Source organism: Schistocerca nitens, chromosome 10, assembly GCF_023898315.1.
Source record: "Schistocerca nitens isolate TAMUIC-IGC-003100 chromosome 10, iqSchNite1.1, whole genome shotgun sequence".
NCBI classification, from domain to species: Eukaryota; Metazoa; Arthropoda; class Insecta; order Orthoptera; family Acrididae; genus Schistocerca; species Schistocerca nitens.
In genome coordinates this window covers 31,981,095-31,998,810 of record NC_064623.1, presented here as the reverse complement: position 1 = coordinate 31,998,810, position 17,716 = coordinate 31,981,095, and the positions used below count along the sequence as shown (strand labels likewise).

General features: G+C 39.3%; 1 protein-coding gene across 1 annotated transcript in view; it reads left to right on the top strand.

Moving 5' to 3' along the window:
• The window catches only part of LOC126210306 (zinc finger protein 26-like), a 93,498-nt gene extending 76,182 nt beyond the window's left edge, over positions 1-17,316 (top strand). The window contains exon 7 of the mRNA XM_049939502.1: positions 15,563-17,316. Within this exon, the coding sequence (XP_049795459.1) occupies positions 15,563-15,811 (249 nt within the window). The 3' untranslated portion in view covers positions 15,812-17,316. The remainder of the gene's footprint in view (positions 1-15,562) is intronic.
• Positions 17,317-17,716: the final 400 nt, after the last annotated feature.

The window sequence follows — 17,716 nt, the reverse complement described above, 5'->3', positions numbered from 1 at the left end:
TCTGGAATGACCAGTGCTCACCTGCCAGAAGCAACGCTGAAGTGAAGTTGTTCTTGCGTGGCAAATCGTAAAGTAGTTTACAGCAAAACTGTCACAATTGCCCTGAAGTAGACAAATTGCGAGATGGAGAGGTGATGTTTTGCGTGCATGTTGGGCACTTCACACACATTTTTCAGTGGCATAAACTAAAAATTGCTGTTTTGTGACTTGTCTGTCACTTTTCTTGCCAGGGTGCAGGGGTGCTATATTGTATATCAGAACAAGACAGTTTATAGAAGATATATTTATGGGACATAATTGAGGTGTCTTTTTCATGGCTATAAGGGCAGCAGGGGACTTCCAAAGATTTGTCTAGTCCCTGCCATGTCAAGTTGCTGTACTACGTTGTGCAAAAGGTCATCAGACACAATATTAGGTGGTATCTCGTGACTTTTGTCACCTCAGTGTAGATAAACCTGCTTTCTGAATGCTACAATTGCAGCACATTTGCCTGTAAATAATTCCACTCTTGGATCCATAATAACGATGTGCACACTGTCGAGTGTCACTAAGTAACTTAAGGGCAGTTTAGCACGTGAAATTAAAAGTAAAAGCTTCAAACAGCCAAGATTGCTATATTTATTTTGATTATCGGTTTCAACAAGTCGTGTTGCCATCTTCGGATCATACGCAATACATTTAGATGGATCTTGACACAAAATGTACTGCATAAGATCTGGCAACATAACTTGCCGATACTGGTAATCAAAATAAATGCTGTACTATAGTGATCTTGGCTGTTTGCAGTTTTTACTTCTAATTTCATATTAATCTAGATCGCCACTGTAGTTGATGAGGAATGTCGAGCATACACTACTGCTTGGAGTACACTGCAAACATCACAACATTAAAGGGAACAACAGGACAGTATGAACTGGGCAGTCGTTCGTCACACAGGTAAATAAACTTAATAGTTCAGGTAACTGTTTTGTATGTACACAACACTCCTTTTGACAATATTGCATATAGATATGTTTACCAACATTGTACTATTCCTTCTTTTACTCACCCGTAGCCATGGTATATGCAGGGCATTAGATGTCAGTTATTAGGTTCATTGGAATTAATGAACAGTTGTGTATATTGTGAAATAAAAAAAACAAGTATTGTATCAAAACTGTCAGTCCCATAACAATGCTCAGTTTTAACGTAAAAGTAACTTAACATCTCAGATGCCTCCCACAAAACCTATTATCACATTGTAAACCTATTTACAAGACATGTCTGGAAAATAATAAGATAATGTGAGTTGTACACCACATTTTAACTACCACCTCTAAAATATCAAGCTGGAGCCATTGAACTTGGTGGTAATGTCAGAGCATCTCTGCACGTTTGTTCTTCAGTGTGACACATTTTTACCAACTTCGTGGGTTGTAGAAGTCTGCAGTTTAGCTCTTCAGCAAACAAGTCACCTTGAAAATCGCCTTGTAGTCATTCTGCAAATGCCTGCGACACCTTGGTTCCGTCGCCCAAGGAAAATGAATAAGTCACTGGTTAACATATCAGCAGATTAGGGGGTTGAGTCAAGGTGTGATGGACCACAGAAGCAGTGTGTGTGATGTGTGCTGCCCAGGATGAGCTGGGGTGTTGCCATGAAGCAAACATACCCTCTCAGAAAAGTTCCCACGATTCTCCGTCTCGCTAGCTTCCTGTAACCCCATCAGGTACTATATTGTAATATTATGACCTCCACTTATCTTGCCCCGTACAAGCATAATCTGTTAAGTGTCGAACTGTGGCAGTATCAAAAATCACTCGGCATCGACTTGCCCAATGATGGTCAAGTGTTCAGCATTTTCGATGTCAGTGAATCCGCACATTTCTACTGCCCACTTTGCTCTTTCATGTCAGAATTGTAGTGACACACCTAGCACTTCTCCACAGGGTTAGGAAGGTGCAGAAGTTGTTTCAGTTGGCCCAACATAGCTGCAACTTATGCTCCATTGTCTCACTTTGGAAGGCTTTTTAAACAGTTGTGACTTGTCATAAAACTTGGCAGACAGCAATCTTTGTCACATTCAAATTGTTGTGCGAGCTGTCAAAAACTGTTAGGTGAGTGATTTTAAATTTTCCCACTAGTGTCTTCATTTTAGTGTGACAGTCGCCGAGCACTGGGGCCACCTCTTCTCTTGAAAATCCTGGTTCCTCACACAGAGAAGGGCTGCCACTTCTTTTTTTGTCATATAGATTTATTTGATTGTATTGGAAGTGTCTGTACAACCAAATCACTGTGTCATATGAGGATGCATTACTCTTGTACTCCGACCAACTCGGCACAAATTGTTGCAGCATTGTTCCTCTTCACATGGCAGAAAACGATTTAATGCACAATACTCCATTTTATAAATGGGCTGTGCCATTTTGTTGTGAGACTTTTAGTGGCTTGCTGTAGTACTGTGGTGTTGTGGTGTGCAAAAACATTCCACGTGGGAAATGTATATATAAAAAACAAAGATGCTGTGACTTACCAACCGAGAAAGCACTGGTAGATAGACACAATAAAAAACACATAAACACACACACAAATTTCAAGCTTTTTATATACCTGTCCTTTATTCCCCCTAAGGTAAGTCTTTCCGCTCCCGGGATTGGAATGACTCCTTACCCTCTCCCTTAAAACCCACATCATTCCGTCTTTCCCTCCCCTTCCCTCTTTCCTGATGAAGCAACCTTGGGTTGCGAAAGCGTGAAATTTGTGTGTGTGTGTTTTATTGTGTCTTATCTACCAGCGCTTTCTCGTTTGGTAAGTCACATCATCTTTGTTTTATATATATATTACTTTAGACTTGTACCTGCAAACAAATAAAAAATTAACTGCATAACATTATTTTTTTGAAGTAGTAATTGAATCTCAATGACAACCCCTTGTATCTACTTTATAGTCTGTGTTAGGAATATTGCCCAAGATTTCACTTTTAAGATGTGTGTGTGTGTGTGTGTGTGTGTGTGTGTGTGTGTGAGAGAGAGAGAGAGAGAGAGAGAGAGAGAGAGAGAGAGAGAGAGAGAGAGAGAGAGAGATATCATTTGTGCAATAAATAGTAATGATGTGGAATGAGTCATTTTACATTAACATTGCAAATTAATGTGTAAATGTGGTTGCAGCGGTGCGGTCACTACAGAAAGTATACACTTACCTTGGGGTGAATTTCTTCTTCCGCAGTCCTCTCCACACACCTTTCCTGTCAGGAAAATGCATAAAGTTATCCAGCTAGGAAAAAACTGTAGCAGAAACTAGCCATACTACACATCTCTACAGGTCACACCAAAACGTTTTTCAGTATCAGGTGAGATGAGCGATTGATTGAAACTTCCGTATATGGTGACCTGTTTAATGAAAAAATCGCCGAGCCCGTGCTAACCTTAAGTTACAGTTTCATCATTCACATGCAATCACACTCACTCATAACAGCCAGCTTGGGTAATTAACCAAACCTGTTATCAAAAGGATTAACAAATGGATTGTTTGTGACAGAATACTCTCTCAAATATTACACAATTTGACCCTGTCAAATGTTTAGTTTGTGGCCACACCTTGTGTAAGACGCCATGCGGATTTCGGTTTTCCAAAAATCACAGTTTACAGCTTAAAATTGGAATTCGTGTTTGTCTTTTTCATACATTTATGTCCAGTTGGTGACAGTTCACAGTCCAGTTTTAACCATTATTTCATAAAATTTTCACACTGTTCAGAGTTCCTTATATCCACATCTGAACATGATCATGGTTTGGATCCAAACTGCACCTAGGCTTCACAAAGCAGTTCTCTTAGCCCATAAAATACACACAAACATACTGTCCTCTGATTGGCTGATATACTTTGTAACCAACCCAATATTAGTATTAAGCCGTGTAATTCTACGTGTTTTACTTTTGACTGATCACAACTTAATAGCTGTTATGAACAGTTTATCAAAAGAACAAATTTATAAAATCCAAAAATATTAAAATAACACTCTCTTTAAATAAGAAAATTATCGTAAAATATATCTTTTCTTCTCAGTCCCATAAACTGGCTAGTTGCACTTTACAATTTCTTGCGAGTATGGCTCATTCTCTCAGTACACAGTTCTCAAGCTAATCCACAGTCAGTTAACAGACAACAATATTTTCTAAAAAAATATCTACATATATATATCAATGACATCAAAATGGAAATATTGAATGCTGATATTCTTATTTTATATGAATTTTTTTTACAATATTTGGTAAATATTTGAAGTTGTTCTTTTGAAATTGTAGTAGAACACAATTTTACGTTCACTGTGTGAAGGAGTCTTTCTGCTTTATGAGCTTTCATCATGTCCAATCTCTCCTTTGACTGTGTGAAGCAAGTATATGTGGCAGAAAAGGAGTCCAAATGCATTGTGTGAATGGAATTTTTAGAGCAACTGCTGTGCTATTTCTTCACATTTGCATCTTCAAAAACAGTTGCTGATAATGATGAACAGAAGTCTAAATGACAAGATTGGTCTTTGTGGTGGGCAGAGACGTGTGAGGGGAAATGCTGATGTAATAGGCTCTCGGCGCGCTACCAACAGAAACTCAACATTTGGCTTCACCATGCAATTTTGACGCTACAGCTGCTATGTCCGTGACATTGGCAGAACGGGGGCAAATCTGATCTGTGATAAAACCAAACAACACACCCATCAGCCACCTTTATTGTGCCATGTAACTGCAGTTACCACTGTTATAAAGTGGTTACCACCAAGTGTGAATGTACATTGTTTTCCTTTCGATTCTTGCTCTAAGAGGGATAGGCAGGCTGTTAGCTTGTTGACGTACAGAATATCTAATAATGAATCAATAATTAAATATACAGCTCTAAAGCTGACAGTATATTTACAATGTGCAGCCATTATTTTTATGAGCAGGTACATCAGTATTTTTCTGTCAACACGTCAATGTTTTTTTTTTATATATCGAGAGCCGATAATGATATTGTTTTAAATATCGATATATTGGTTTCCCAGTATTTTTAAAAGTATCTGCAGTCATAGTGCTGACACCTTTCAGCCACTGCTGAAACTAAGAGGGTTGCCCAGAAAGTAATGCACCACTTTTTTTTTTTCTTCAACAATTCTTTATTGAACATAATGAGAATTACAAGCATGAAAGAATGGTATTTTGTCTACACACCATTTTTTTCTATGTAATCTCCATCCTGTTCTATGCCCATCCTCCAGCGTGAAAAAAGGGCATGTATGCTCTGTTGGTACCAATCCTTGTCCTGGTGGCGGAGCCAGTGCTTCACTTTGTGAATCACCTCATCGTCCTCAAAATGTCTTCCACAAATGGCATCATGTAATGGCCCAAATAAGAGGAAATCTAAGAGGGCTAGGTCAGGACTGTAGGGTGGTTGGGGTAACACTGTCCAATCCTATTTTGTGATGTGTTCAGCAGTCCTCAGACTTGCATGGAGTTGAGCGTTATCATGTTGCAGCAGAATATCTCCTGGGTTGCTGTGGCAACGAAGTCACTAGAAGCATGTCTTGAGTTTTGTTCATGTTTTGACATATGCTTCTGAAGTAATGGTACTGCCTCTTGGCATCACATCAATGAGAATCACACTTTAACAATCCCAGAACATGGTGCTCACGATCTTACTTGTGGGAAGCAGTTACTTTGAATTTTTTCTTCTGTTGGGAGTTTCGAGCTCAAAATGGTGAACCCAGGTTTCATCACCTGTCACAATCCAGGACAAGGCCTCTCCCCTCAGCTTCAAAATGTTGCATCAAATCAGGACAAATGTTGTTTTCTGTGCGATTTGTGATCCACTGTTAGACATCGTGGGTCCCATCTTGCACACACTTTTGAATATCCAAGAATGCAAATAATTCCACCCACACTTCTTTTACTGATTGACAGATGCAACACCAACTGCCGAGTCGTAATGTGTCTGTCCTCGCGGATGACAACATAAGCTCTGCAATAGGGCTCCATAGAATTTTCACAAGCGTTTGTGAATACTCCCCACAGTTTCTTTCTCTGCAGTGAGAAATTCAATCGTGGCTCGTTGCTTGTAACGTACATCACCTACAGATGCCATTTTGAAACTGTGCTGCTGCTACACTATCTGTCAGAAGTGACAGAAACTTGGCGCACTCACTCAGGAGACTTCAAATAATACATATGTAACATTTCACATTCGTAGTCTTGTTTTCAGCTGGGGAAAAAAATGTGATGCATTACTTTCTGAGCAACCCTAGTACTTGCAGCGAGCTATGGGATCTGAGCACATTGGTCATACGAGACATGACTCATGTATGAAGCTGACCACCTGCTATTCTCTCTTACTTGCATATTTGTGATGGAAGGCCTCACACCCCCTCCAATTACAAGAAATTTTTGCAATAAAAGTTTAAGAATTATTCTGCATCACGATTATTTTTCTAGTTTTAATAGTTTTTCAACAGCAAACTAAATACATAATTCTTACTATGGACCTGGCAGATCAAAACTAACCTAGCCTACATTTTACAAAAACTTTTGTTTTTGACATTCTTCACAAAATTATAAATTATACAAATTCTTTTTCAAAACAACAAATTAACTCCTGTTTCTCAAACAGTTCATACTGTTTGCAGCATTTTAGTTAAATAATGAATTTCATTGTTTAAATTTTTCGTGCACTCTTTGCTTTATAGTGCATCCACGTATGTATGTAGATTCATCCTACTTTATAATCGACACTTCACTAGTGTCCTGCTACATTGTGAACTGTATATCTTACATCGTTACAGCACCTTATTTTTGTGGCATCCATAACATTTCACCTTCACTTCCAATACAGTTCAGACTGCCATTACATGGTCATTTATCTGAAAACACAGTTTCAACCAAGATTACAATTTTACACATATTCCTGAAAAATAGTTTTTCGTACAGGTATTTTCTTTAAAATTTTTCTTTTTCCTTATGTAACTCATGGCATCTTTAAATATTTTCATTAGTCTTGTTATCAGAAGTGAATTAACAGAGACTTTTTTTCAATTGATGCATTCACTTGGCACAAATATGAAATTGATTGAAAAAAATAGTACCTTTCAAAGTGAGAATCAATCTGTGACTTTAACTAAATAGATAGCTAGTGAAAGCATTGGCTAAATTTACTTAACTAATTCAGCATATCTACTTTATACTGATTTTGCAAAATTTTTTGAAACTTAAAACTATCATAAATCATTCTTTTACAAATTATACAATGTAACATAGTTACCAATATTTTTATGTTTCTCTCCCATACATTATAGATAGACCACACTGCCCCTCAAAATCTTTATTGTAAAGTATTTTTACTTCATGCAGAGCAGATCACATCAAAATATCATGAAATTATTTACAGAACTTTTCATATCATTCTTGCCCACTCTTATTATCCTTTCACACTTTTGTTTAGCCGTGTCAGTATTAGTAGTAGTCGTTATGTCAGTATTACTAGATCCTTTTCATATTCCTACTAAAGCTTCTACATCGCTATACTACCGATCTCACTACAAAATCCTTTATCCATTTTTCATCACCACAATGCATCCTTTTATGATTAGTTATCTTTGTCCTTGTTACTTTCCCAACATTGTCTGCTTGGTTTTATAAGTTACATCTGGTTAGTTGTACATTACTGTTCCAAAACCTCTTCTACTAAAAGTCACATTATTCCATCCTTAGTTTCCTTGTACTAACCATTGCATGCATGTCACCTTCAGCAATCTTTACACCACTAATTCAGTAAACATTTTCCATTTTTCAATACAACTACTCATCCTCTCTGCATAAAGTTGCCTTATTTCAGCATCACTTTCCTAATAAACCATAGACCTCAGTTACACTCTTAAATTCCTTAATACTTTCCTTTGCTCTGAATTTCTTTATATTTCCAATAATTAACTTAAATACAACACCCCATAATACCTTTGCTTTTCCCTTGATGGCAAAGAAGATGATAGATGACAGATAAAGTTTAAAATTATAGGAGAGGAAGCTTTACAATATGAAATGGCAATGAAATAATATTGCCGATGACTCGAGTACCTGATGATCGTCAGTCACCCACCTGACATTGCAAAGAATGCAATGCCCTCTCAGGATTTGACCCTCAGCTCCTATCTAATATAAGCAAATCCTCCACCTTTATCTATATTTTGTTATGGCTCATTCTAATTCCTCTGAATTCATCCCCACTTCTTTGCCATATTCATTATATTCTTCTTCTTCTTTCCTACAATATTTTAGAGGAATACTGTCCCTTTCCTCAGTTGTCAATCTCTTTTTTCTGTAAAATTGTATACTAAATGTACCCCCCTTTACCTCCCAAACCATAAGATCATTATTGAAATCCAACTTCCCTTTGTGTTTATTAAAGAAATTGGCCCCAATCAATGTGTCAGTGCTCAGCCTGGAAATTATCAGAAAGTTGTGATACAACTGTATATCATTGTTGTTAATAGAAAATATTATTTCATATTTTACAGGCTTCTTTATTTTTACAGTGGCTACAATTATTTGGATGCCGATCAATACCAGTTTCTCCTTATTACATAAAGCATCAAACAATTTTTGACTATCAGCACAAAGATCACTACCACTGTCACCTAAACACTGCACTTCTGTGCCTTATACTGAGTGAGGTGCCACAGTGGTTAGGACGCTGGACTCGCATTAAGGAGAACGACGTTCAAACCCGTGTCCTGCCATCCAGATTAAAGTTTTCTGCGATTTCCCTAAATTGCTCCAGGCAAAGCCAGGATGTTTCCTTTGAAAGGACATGGCTGATTTCCTTTCTCATCCTTGATGATACAGTCCGAGCTTGTGCCCTGTCTCTAATGACCTCGATGTCAGTGGGACGTTAAACCCAATCTTCCTTCCTTCCTGCCTTGTACTTTGAACTAATTATAGGTTGTGCTGTCTTTTCCCCAGTGTTATTGACTTAATCTTCCTCTAGTAAATCTCGTACAACTTCCACTCTGTCAAAACATTCTGTGTGTCTTGGAGATAACATACACATTTGAAAGATTGCAGTCACTATCCATCTCTTTTCTGTTTACCATAATTAATTTTTTCACATACTCTCCTTATTCACTGTCATCTTCATCCTCCCCTAAATTCTCACCGACTGACCGACCTCGCTGTGGTCATCACCTGCCTGCACTTCTCACATTGCTGCACGTAAATCTTCATTAATTGCCTTCAGCATTCCCTTTACCCTTTTCTTGTATGACCCCAGCAATTCCTCAGTACTGTCCTCTGATTAACTGATGTATCTCATAACCAGTTGAATATTAGTATTAAACTGTACAAAACTGTGTCTTTTTACTTTTGACCAGTCACAACTTCATAGCTTTTATGAACTGTTTATCAGAAGAACAAATTTATAAAATCCAAAAATTCCAAAATAACTATCTCTTTAAATAACAAAATTATCGTAAAATGTATCTTGTTTTCTCAGTCCCATAAACTGGGTAGTTGCACTTTTAAAATTTCCCATGTATATGATTCTCTCTCTCAGCATGCAGTTCTCACACCAAGGTATACTCAGTTAATAGACATAACAATATTTATTTATTTAATACTTTGCATTCACACTAACAATTAAACAGATAGCAATAATTCATGAAAGCCACAATAAATACAGTTTTGTTTCCCTAAAATACTGTAATCTCATAGTGCATAAGGTGTTGGTGCCTTTTGGCCACTGCTAAAACTACTTGCTACGAGCTATTGGATTTGAGTGCATTGGTCATGCAAGCATGACTCTTGTATGAAGCTGCCTGCCTGCTACTGTCTGTTACTTACATCGGTGCAATATAAGGTGCTATGCCTCACAGTTACATGCTGAACATTTATAAGTTGTTGTGTAGTGAACATACATACATGTTAGAATAACAGAAATTCTTGCACAGAATAGGTGGTGTTATTGAGGAGAAACTTTTTCAGTTTCTTTTGAACTTTGTGTGTGTGTGTGTGTGTGTGTGTGTGTGTGTGTGTGTGTGTGTGTGTGTGTGTGTTGCCCACACCTAACGAAGAACTGATCGTGTCAGTCTTCTGGATTTTGTATTGTTTGATTTTGTTGAGGTCAAGACTAAGATTTCATAGCCAAAAAATACTGCTGCCTTGTAACGTTTACTGTTGTATATAATTTTTCAGTTATTTTCTTTAAGTATGTTAATTGCAAGTATCATATCCTCCAAAATAAGGCACTGAGAAACTTTTCTGCCCAACAACAAGGACAAAGACAAAATATAAATTTTTGCTTCCATGGCACTTGACACAGTAGCCGCATTTTTGTCCTTTATTTGCCATTAATTTTAAAGCCTCTTAAGGTACCATCTTCAGGCACTTAGGAACAGTCATCGAAATGAAGTCTTCTGCAAGTGTATTTATTTCTGGAGTAGATTGTGGCACAGTACTGCAAGACAATATACACTACCTAATAGGAAGTATCTGCACTCCTCCATGTAATGCAGAATTGGCCGCTAGATGTCAGAAGAGGCAGAACTGACACTACAAAAGGAGGTAAGGAATATTGTGTTGCCTGTAGACAAGCAGTAACAACAGGCTGGATTGCACAGAAGATCACAGTGACTTTTAATGTGGACTGCTCACTGGATGTAATCTGAGCATCAAATCCATCAGGGACATTTCAACCCTTGTAAATCAATGTTGCCCGAGTCAGTGGCTGGTGATGTGATTGTGAAGTGAAAATACACTGCCGTTTGTGAAAAGTGACGCACGGGGAAGGAATTTCCCGAATAGCGCCATACTTGGTGGAAGTTGTGACAGGTGTGCAAGCAATAAGTCGTACATTTTGCAGTTAGATGGGGTACACGTAGGCCGAGCAGAGCCCTCTCGTGTCGGTCCGACAGGGTCGGTGTTGCGCCTAGTGTAGTCGGTGCAGAGCTGTCACACGAGATGGAAACAATACACTGAGTGCCAGTATGCCTCGTCGACATCAAAGGGAGCCATATCGGCCCGTGAGTGAGTTCGAAAGGGGCAGAATGATCGGTCTCCGGGACATTTCGGATCGCTCAGGGCATGCTTCTATGACAGTGTGTGGAAGCGGTGGTTAGAGAAAGGTCCTACACAGAGACGAATGGGAACTGGAGCACGGAATGTGACCACAGCACTGGACGACCGTCATCTTGTCCATGTAGCCATTATAGACCGTACAGCACTGCAATAGGTGTGAACTTGTCTGCATTGAAGTATCGTTCTCATCTGCTGCAGGTTGGACTGGTTGCACGCATGCCATTACATTGGCTTCCATTGTCAGAAACGACAAGCTCCTCCGACTGCAATGGACACGTGAACACCACCACTGGGGTGCTGGGTAGCAACATTTAATCTTTTCGGATGAGTACCACTTCGTACTCCCCTGCTTCAGGCATCTCCACAGGCCACATTTCAACAGGGCAATGCCCAGCCACATATTGCGAGGAATGTACAGGCTTTCTTCGAAGAGCGACGGGTACCATTGCTTCCCCGGCCTGCAGGTTCGCCAGCCGTGTCGCCTGTGGAACGTGTCTGGGGCACGGTCGGTCGGCACCTGGTGCGTCACAGTCCTCCGATAACTGGTGTCGCAGATTTGTGGGCTCGGATACAAACTGCTTGGAGGGAAATCTCCCAGGAATGTATTCAGAACCTTAGTGATTCAATGCCACAGCATATAACAGCTCTAAATGCAGCGCGTGGTGGCCACACGACATACTGAATAGTAGGGCTCAAAGGACATGTATAGATTTGAAAAGGTAATCATTTGTTACTTGTTATGTACCTAACCTGTGGTATTAAATTAATGGAATTCATGTGTTTCCTTCCTGGTGTTGCAATTTCCACAAATGGTAGTGTATGAAGGAACAGCCACGGGTAAACTGAGACTGGGCAGACCCCGTGCACTAACAGACGAGTCGGTCCAGCATTCTAGAAGGTGGTTGTAAAGAGCCACGTGGAATCAATGGAAGGAATCATTCGTGAGTTCCCTAGTGCTTATCACCAGTTCAACTAGCAAAATGGCTGTGCGTAGAGGAGTTAAAAAGAAAGGGGTACTGTGGTCAAGCAGCTCCTACACATACTGTGGTCAGTGCTAAGTGACATTTGAGGTTATGTGAAGAGCAACACAACTAGACAGTGGATAAATGGAAACAAGTGGTTCGGAGTGGTGAATTATGCTGTACTGTTTGGCAGTCTGATAAAAGGGTTTGGGTTTTGCGACTGCCTGGAGCATGTTACCTGCCATCGTGTGTACTGCCAGCAGTAAAATACGAAGAAAGTGATGTTACAATATGGGGATAATTTTCACGGTTAGGTTGTGGTCTCCATATCGTGGTTAAGGAAATGCTAGATGTGGAAGGATGTAAACACATTTTACAGCACTGTGTTATGCGTACAGTAGAGCAACAGTTCAAAGACAACAATTGTTTGCATCGGCAGGACAGTGCACCCTGTCATAAAGCGGCATCTGTGAGGCATTGATTTGTGGAGAATTACATTCATGAAATGGGCAGGCCTGCACAGAGTGCTGACCTTTGGGATGAGTTAGAATGTCGACTTTGCTTCAGGCACCAGTGTCCGAAATCACTACCTTCTCTGGTTTCAGATCTTCAGACACATCACTTACAGTGTTCTGAGCAGTGTTCAAGCTGTCATGAAGATGGAGATTGTACACACTCTGTATAATGTCCGCTAATAAGTGTTCGGATACTTTTCATTGGTCATTGTACTTCTGTGTGCATTTCATTTCAGTATCTGCACCTTAGTACCAGGAGATGAAACTGTAAGAGACTTGCTACACCAAGAAGAAATGCAGATGATAAACGCGTATTCATTGGACAAATATATTATACTAGAGCTGACATGTAATTACATTTTCACGCAATTTGAGTGCATAGATCCTTAGAAATCAGTACCCAGAACAACCACCTCTGGCCGTAATAATGGCCTTCATACGCCTGGGCATTGAGTCAAACAGAGCTTGGATGGCATGTACAGGTACAGCTGCCCATGCAACTTCAACATGATACCACAGTTCATCGAGAGTAGTGACTGGCGTATTGTGATGATCCAGTTGCTCGGCCACCATTGACCAGATGTTTTCACTTGGTGAGAGATCTGGAGAATGTGCTGGCCAGGGCAGCAGTTGAACATTTTCTGTATCCAGAAAGGCCCGTACAGGTCCTGCAACATGTGGTTGTGTATTATCCTGCTGAAATGTAGGTTTTAGCAGGGATCGAATTAAGGGTAGAGCCACGGGTCATAACACATCTGAAATGTAACGTCCACTGTTCAAAGTGCGGTCAATGCGAACAAGAGCTGACCGAGATGTGTAACCAATGGCACCCCATACCATCATGCCGGGTGATATGCCAGTATGGTGATGACAAATACACGCTTCCAATGTGTGTTCACCGCGATGTCGCCAAACACGAATGCGACTATCATGATACTGTAAACAGAACCTGGATTCATCCGAAAAAATAATGTTTTGCCATTCGTGCACCCAGGTTCGTTGATAGTACACCATTGCAGGCGCTCCTGTCTGTGATGCAGCGTCAAGAGTAATCGCAGTCACGGTCTCCGAGCTGATAGTCCATTCTGCTACAAACGTTGTCGAACTGTTCGTGCAGATGGTTGTTGGCTGGCAAATGCCCCATCTGTTGACTCAGGGATCGAGATGTGGCTGCACGATCCATTACAGTCATGCGGATAAGATGCCTGTCATCTCGACTGCTAGTGATACGAGGCCGTTGGGATCCAGCACAGTGTTCCATATTACCCTCCTGAACCCACCGGTTCCATATTCTGCTAACAGTCATTGGATCTCGACCAACGCGAGCAGCAATGTCGCGAAACGATAAAACACCAAGTGAGAAGAATTGTCTTAATTATAAGTTCTAGTACGATTTAATTAGTGTTGTTACTCCTTACGTAGTGAGTGGTGGTCGATGGAAATGGAATTGTTGTCTCATGGTATGCACATACTGACTTCCTAGCAAATAAATGAAGCAGTTTTGCATTTGCAGTGCAAGTACTAGCAAATTCTACTGATACGACTACACGAAAAATAACATATTATAGTTATTTTAAATCTTTCATTAACAATGGTGTAATTTTCTGAGGAAATTCAAATAGTGTATTATGAAACTGCAGAAGAAATTTAGAAGATACATGGGTACTGCACAGCAAAAAGAATCTTGTCACCCATTATTTCAGAAACTGTTCCCTCCATATACGTTTATGAAATTACAATCTTCTTACGCAGCTGTCAAAAAATTATCTGAGGAGAATTATTTTAACCACACCTAGAGCACAAGAAATGAAAATAATTTTATACTATGTACACATCAATTGAAATTATTTGCTCGGATTACACAGTACATGGGACAACAGTATGTAAGAAATCAATGGGCAAAAACATGTTTGATATGAAACCAGAGATTATAAAAATAAAAGACTACAGCAGATTCTATGGGAGAAATGATACTATTCAGTAGAATAATTCATAAAAGATGAAATGGTAATTTGAGCAATGGAGAATCTCATGTTAGATATTTTACTTGTTTGTATATTCAGGGTGATTCTTATTAAAATCTTGGGAAAACCCAAAAATGGATGAGAAATGTTGAAATCTGGTGTTACCAGATGATATACCTCACCAAAAGTGCAGTCGTTGACTTGAACACGAAGGAACAATTGGGCAATACAATACTTACACTCGAGCAAACATTGCTCATACCGAACACCTATTGTAAGTGTGATTTCTTGTAAATATGTAAGTTAGAAAATTAAATTGTCCTCGCTATGACCAAGTAAACACTGGTCTTATTTTGTGTTTCTTTCCTTCTGTCTCTTCATTTTTTGTTTACAGACACAATTTAATAGAGAAAATGTAGGTCATTTACTGGTAATGATGCAGTTCAGAAGCTTTTACTCATTTACTTGTTACACAGTACAATAGGTTTTTGTTGTATTGTATTTTGCAGTAAACTATTGGAGACCAGTAAATAAACTAATAAATCTTACCTCGGTGTAAACACACAGTTGCCTAACACAGTGAAAAAATTGCTGCCTGCCAGAACCTGAGTTCCATGCACTCAAGTCATGCACATGGGCCCAGACACACACCGACATGAATACACAACTTAGGTTAGGATGACCAGGTGCGGTAGATCTGTAGCCTCAGCTGCTGCATGTGTAGTGAGGTACATCATTTGTTGATGTCACGTGTTTAACATTTCTCATCCGCTTTACGGGTATTTCTCAACATTTGCGACACCACGTCTCTTATGTTAAATTATTTGTCTCAGTATCATATACATCACTTCGGAGATTTTCAAAAGTTAATAAGAATTACCTTCTGTAACAGAATTGTTTTATTATTAGTATGCTGTTATTAAGATCAGTTTCGATGTGTGTACTCTACCTGAATCAGGTAATTTAGATTATTTATGTTATGAGTCTCATAAACCAGAAGTCACAATATTCTCATAATTTGTGAGCTCAACATGTCATTACATTCCCCGCACAGGTACGGGCGAAGGACGTCGAGCGACCGTTCGAGTGCCAGCTCTGCCAAAAACGTTTTGTGCGGAAACACCACCTACAGGCTCACCTGCGTTCGCACAGTGGTATCAAGCCGTTTAATTGTCCATTGTGCGGCAAGGCTCTGAGTAGCAAGCAAAGTGTTGGGATACACTTGCGTCAGCACGAGCCGGTGCCGCCAGTGTCACGTCAACACCAGCCGATACTGCCAGTGCCCGCTTCGCGTCCCCAGTGATGTAGCCACGCCATCTCTGCGGGTGTCCTTGCGAGAGTCTTTGTGTATCACAACTGGAGGGTCCAGCCTCCAGAGTACGGAGACAATGGTTCCGTTTAGTTTGGTGGGCCGACTGCCGGACGCATGAGAATGCAAAATATTATTTTGTCGTGTGGAATGTGACTGTGCACGCAGTTTTACTGGGTGTGTGCATACCTCTAAGTATCTGCAACTAGTATAATGTCAGATGGTGTACCATTGGTCAAACTGAGCTATTAGTTTCCATGGGTGAGCTGTGATATCTTTGTGCATGTGTGTATAAGAATGTATGCATTCGCTAGTAATGTTCAGAAATAGTGTTCCTATACAGATACAGACTAGATAAGCCATTTATAAGCAACACGTCTCGGGTAACGGTGGCTGCTTTTTTAATTTCCTACACAAAGAATTTCTTGTGTGTCCACATTTTAGTTTTGATTCTTGTGGAGACTACACTATTTGTGGCTAATTTTAGCAATTACATGATTACAAGAGACTCTGCAGAACAGTGAAATATTGCTTGCTTAAAAGAATATACTCTAAAGATTTGTAGAATGTTTCCTTACCTTTAAGTAGCGTACTACCTCTGTTTCGGAATCCACTCAGATTTAATGAGAAATACGTGGAAAATTTATTCAACTATACGACAGCAACTCTTGTTTGCTTCCTCAGTTTCTATTGCCTTTGTGCTTTGAACTTGTTACCTTCTCACAAATTCCAACTTCACACACATGAGGATTTTGACAATGTAGCATGATGATTATTCAGTTGAAGACTTGTACCAAAGAAAAAAAAGCCTGCATATCTTGCATTAGTGGACTCTTAGCATTATAGTTCGAATTAATTAATTCTGTGATTGACAAATGTTAGCAGTAGTTGGCTGATACCTGACCCCTACACTTGATTTGGCTAAAATGATTCAGTACTCTCCATGCCAGATATTGCAAGCAAGGCTGCAACTCTCAACTCCTTAAATTTCTGTCAGGGTTTTGTTTTCTAATGGGCCAGAATAAATATTTGTAGAAAACATGGAATAAGCAGGATGTTGAATAACATCACACTCTTAAAAAAAAAAAAAAAAAAATTCAATTGCACTCGGATTGGTGACCGTGTGGGTCTGCCGAGCTCAGTTGGCAAGTGGGGTACACTCAGCCCTTCTGAGATCACTTGAGGAGCTACTTGATTGAGAAGTAGTGGCTCCTGTCATGAAAACAGACAATGGCCGGTAGAGCAGTGTGCTGACCACATGCCCCTGCATATCCGCACCCAGTGATCCCTAACAGCTGAGGATGACGCGGCGGTCGGTCAGTACTGTTGGGCCTTCCGAGGCCTATATGAGCGGATTTTAGTTTAGTTTGTTTTTGAGTATTATACTGGATTCTTACAAGGGGTCTTTACAGATTGACCCTCTTTGATTTTCTTCATATAAATATGATTTAAAGGTAAGTGTCTTGAGTATCAGTTTCCTAAATCAGTATAGTGCATTTGGCAAAAAAAAAAAAAAAAAAAAATAGAAAAAATTGAGCTTGAAGGTTATTGCCAACTGTCAAGTACAAAAAATTTGGAGCTTTTTCAACAGAGCTGTGTATATTGCTAGTCTTTTAATTGTGAGGTTGCCAGTTCTATTTTTGTTAGGAGGCAACTTTTATCCTTTTGTTTGAATTCTACTATATATTTTTATCAAATTGAAATGTTAATTAACAAGTATTGAACCATAATTTATTATAAAAATAGCATTTCTTTTATTTTTAATCCCTAATCACATGGAAATGGGGGTATTTGTAATTAATTATAATTTAGTACAAAAATGTGAAGTGTATTGGCAAATGAAAAAATTTCATGTCAGTAATACTGTTTTTAATATGTTTGTGTTCATTCATAACCTTT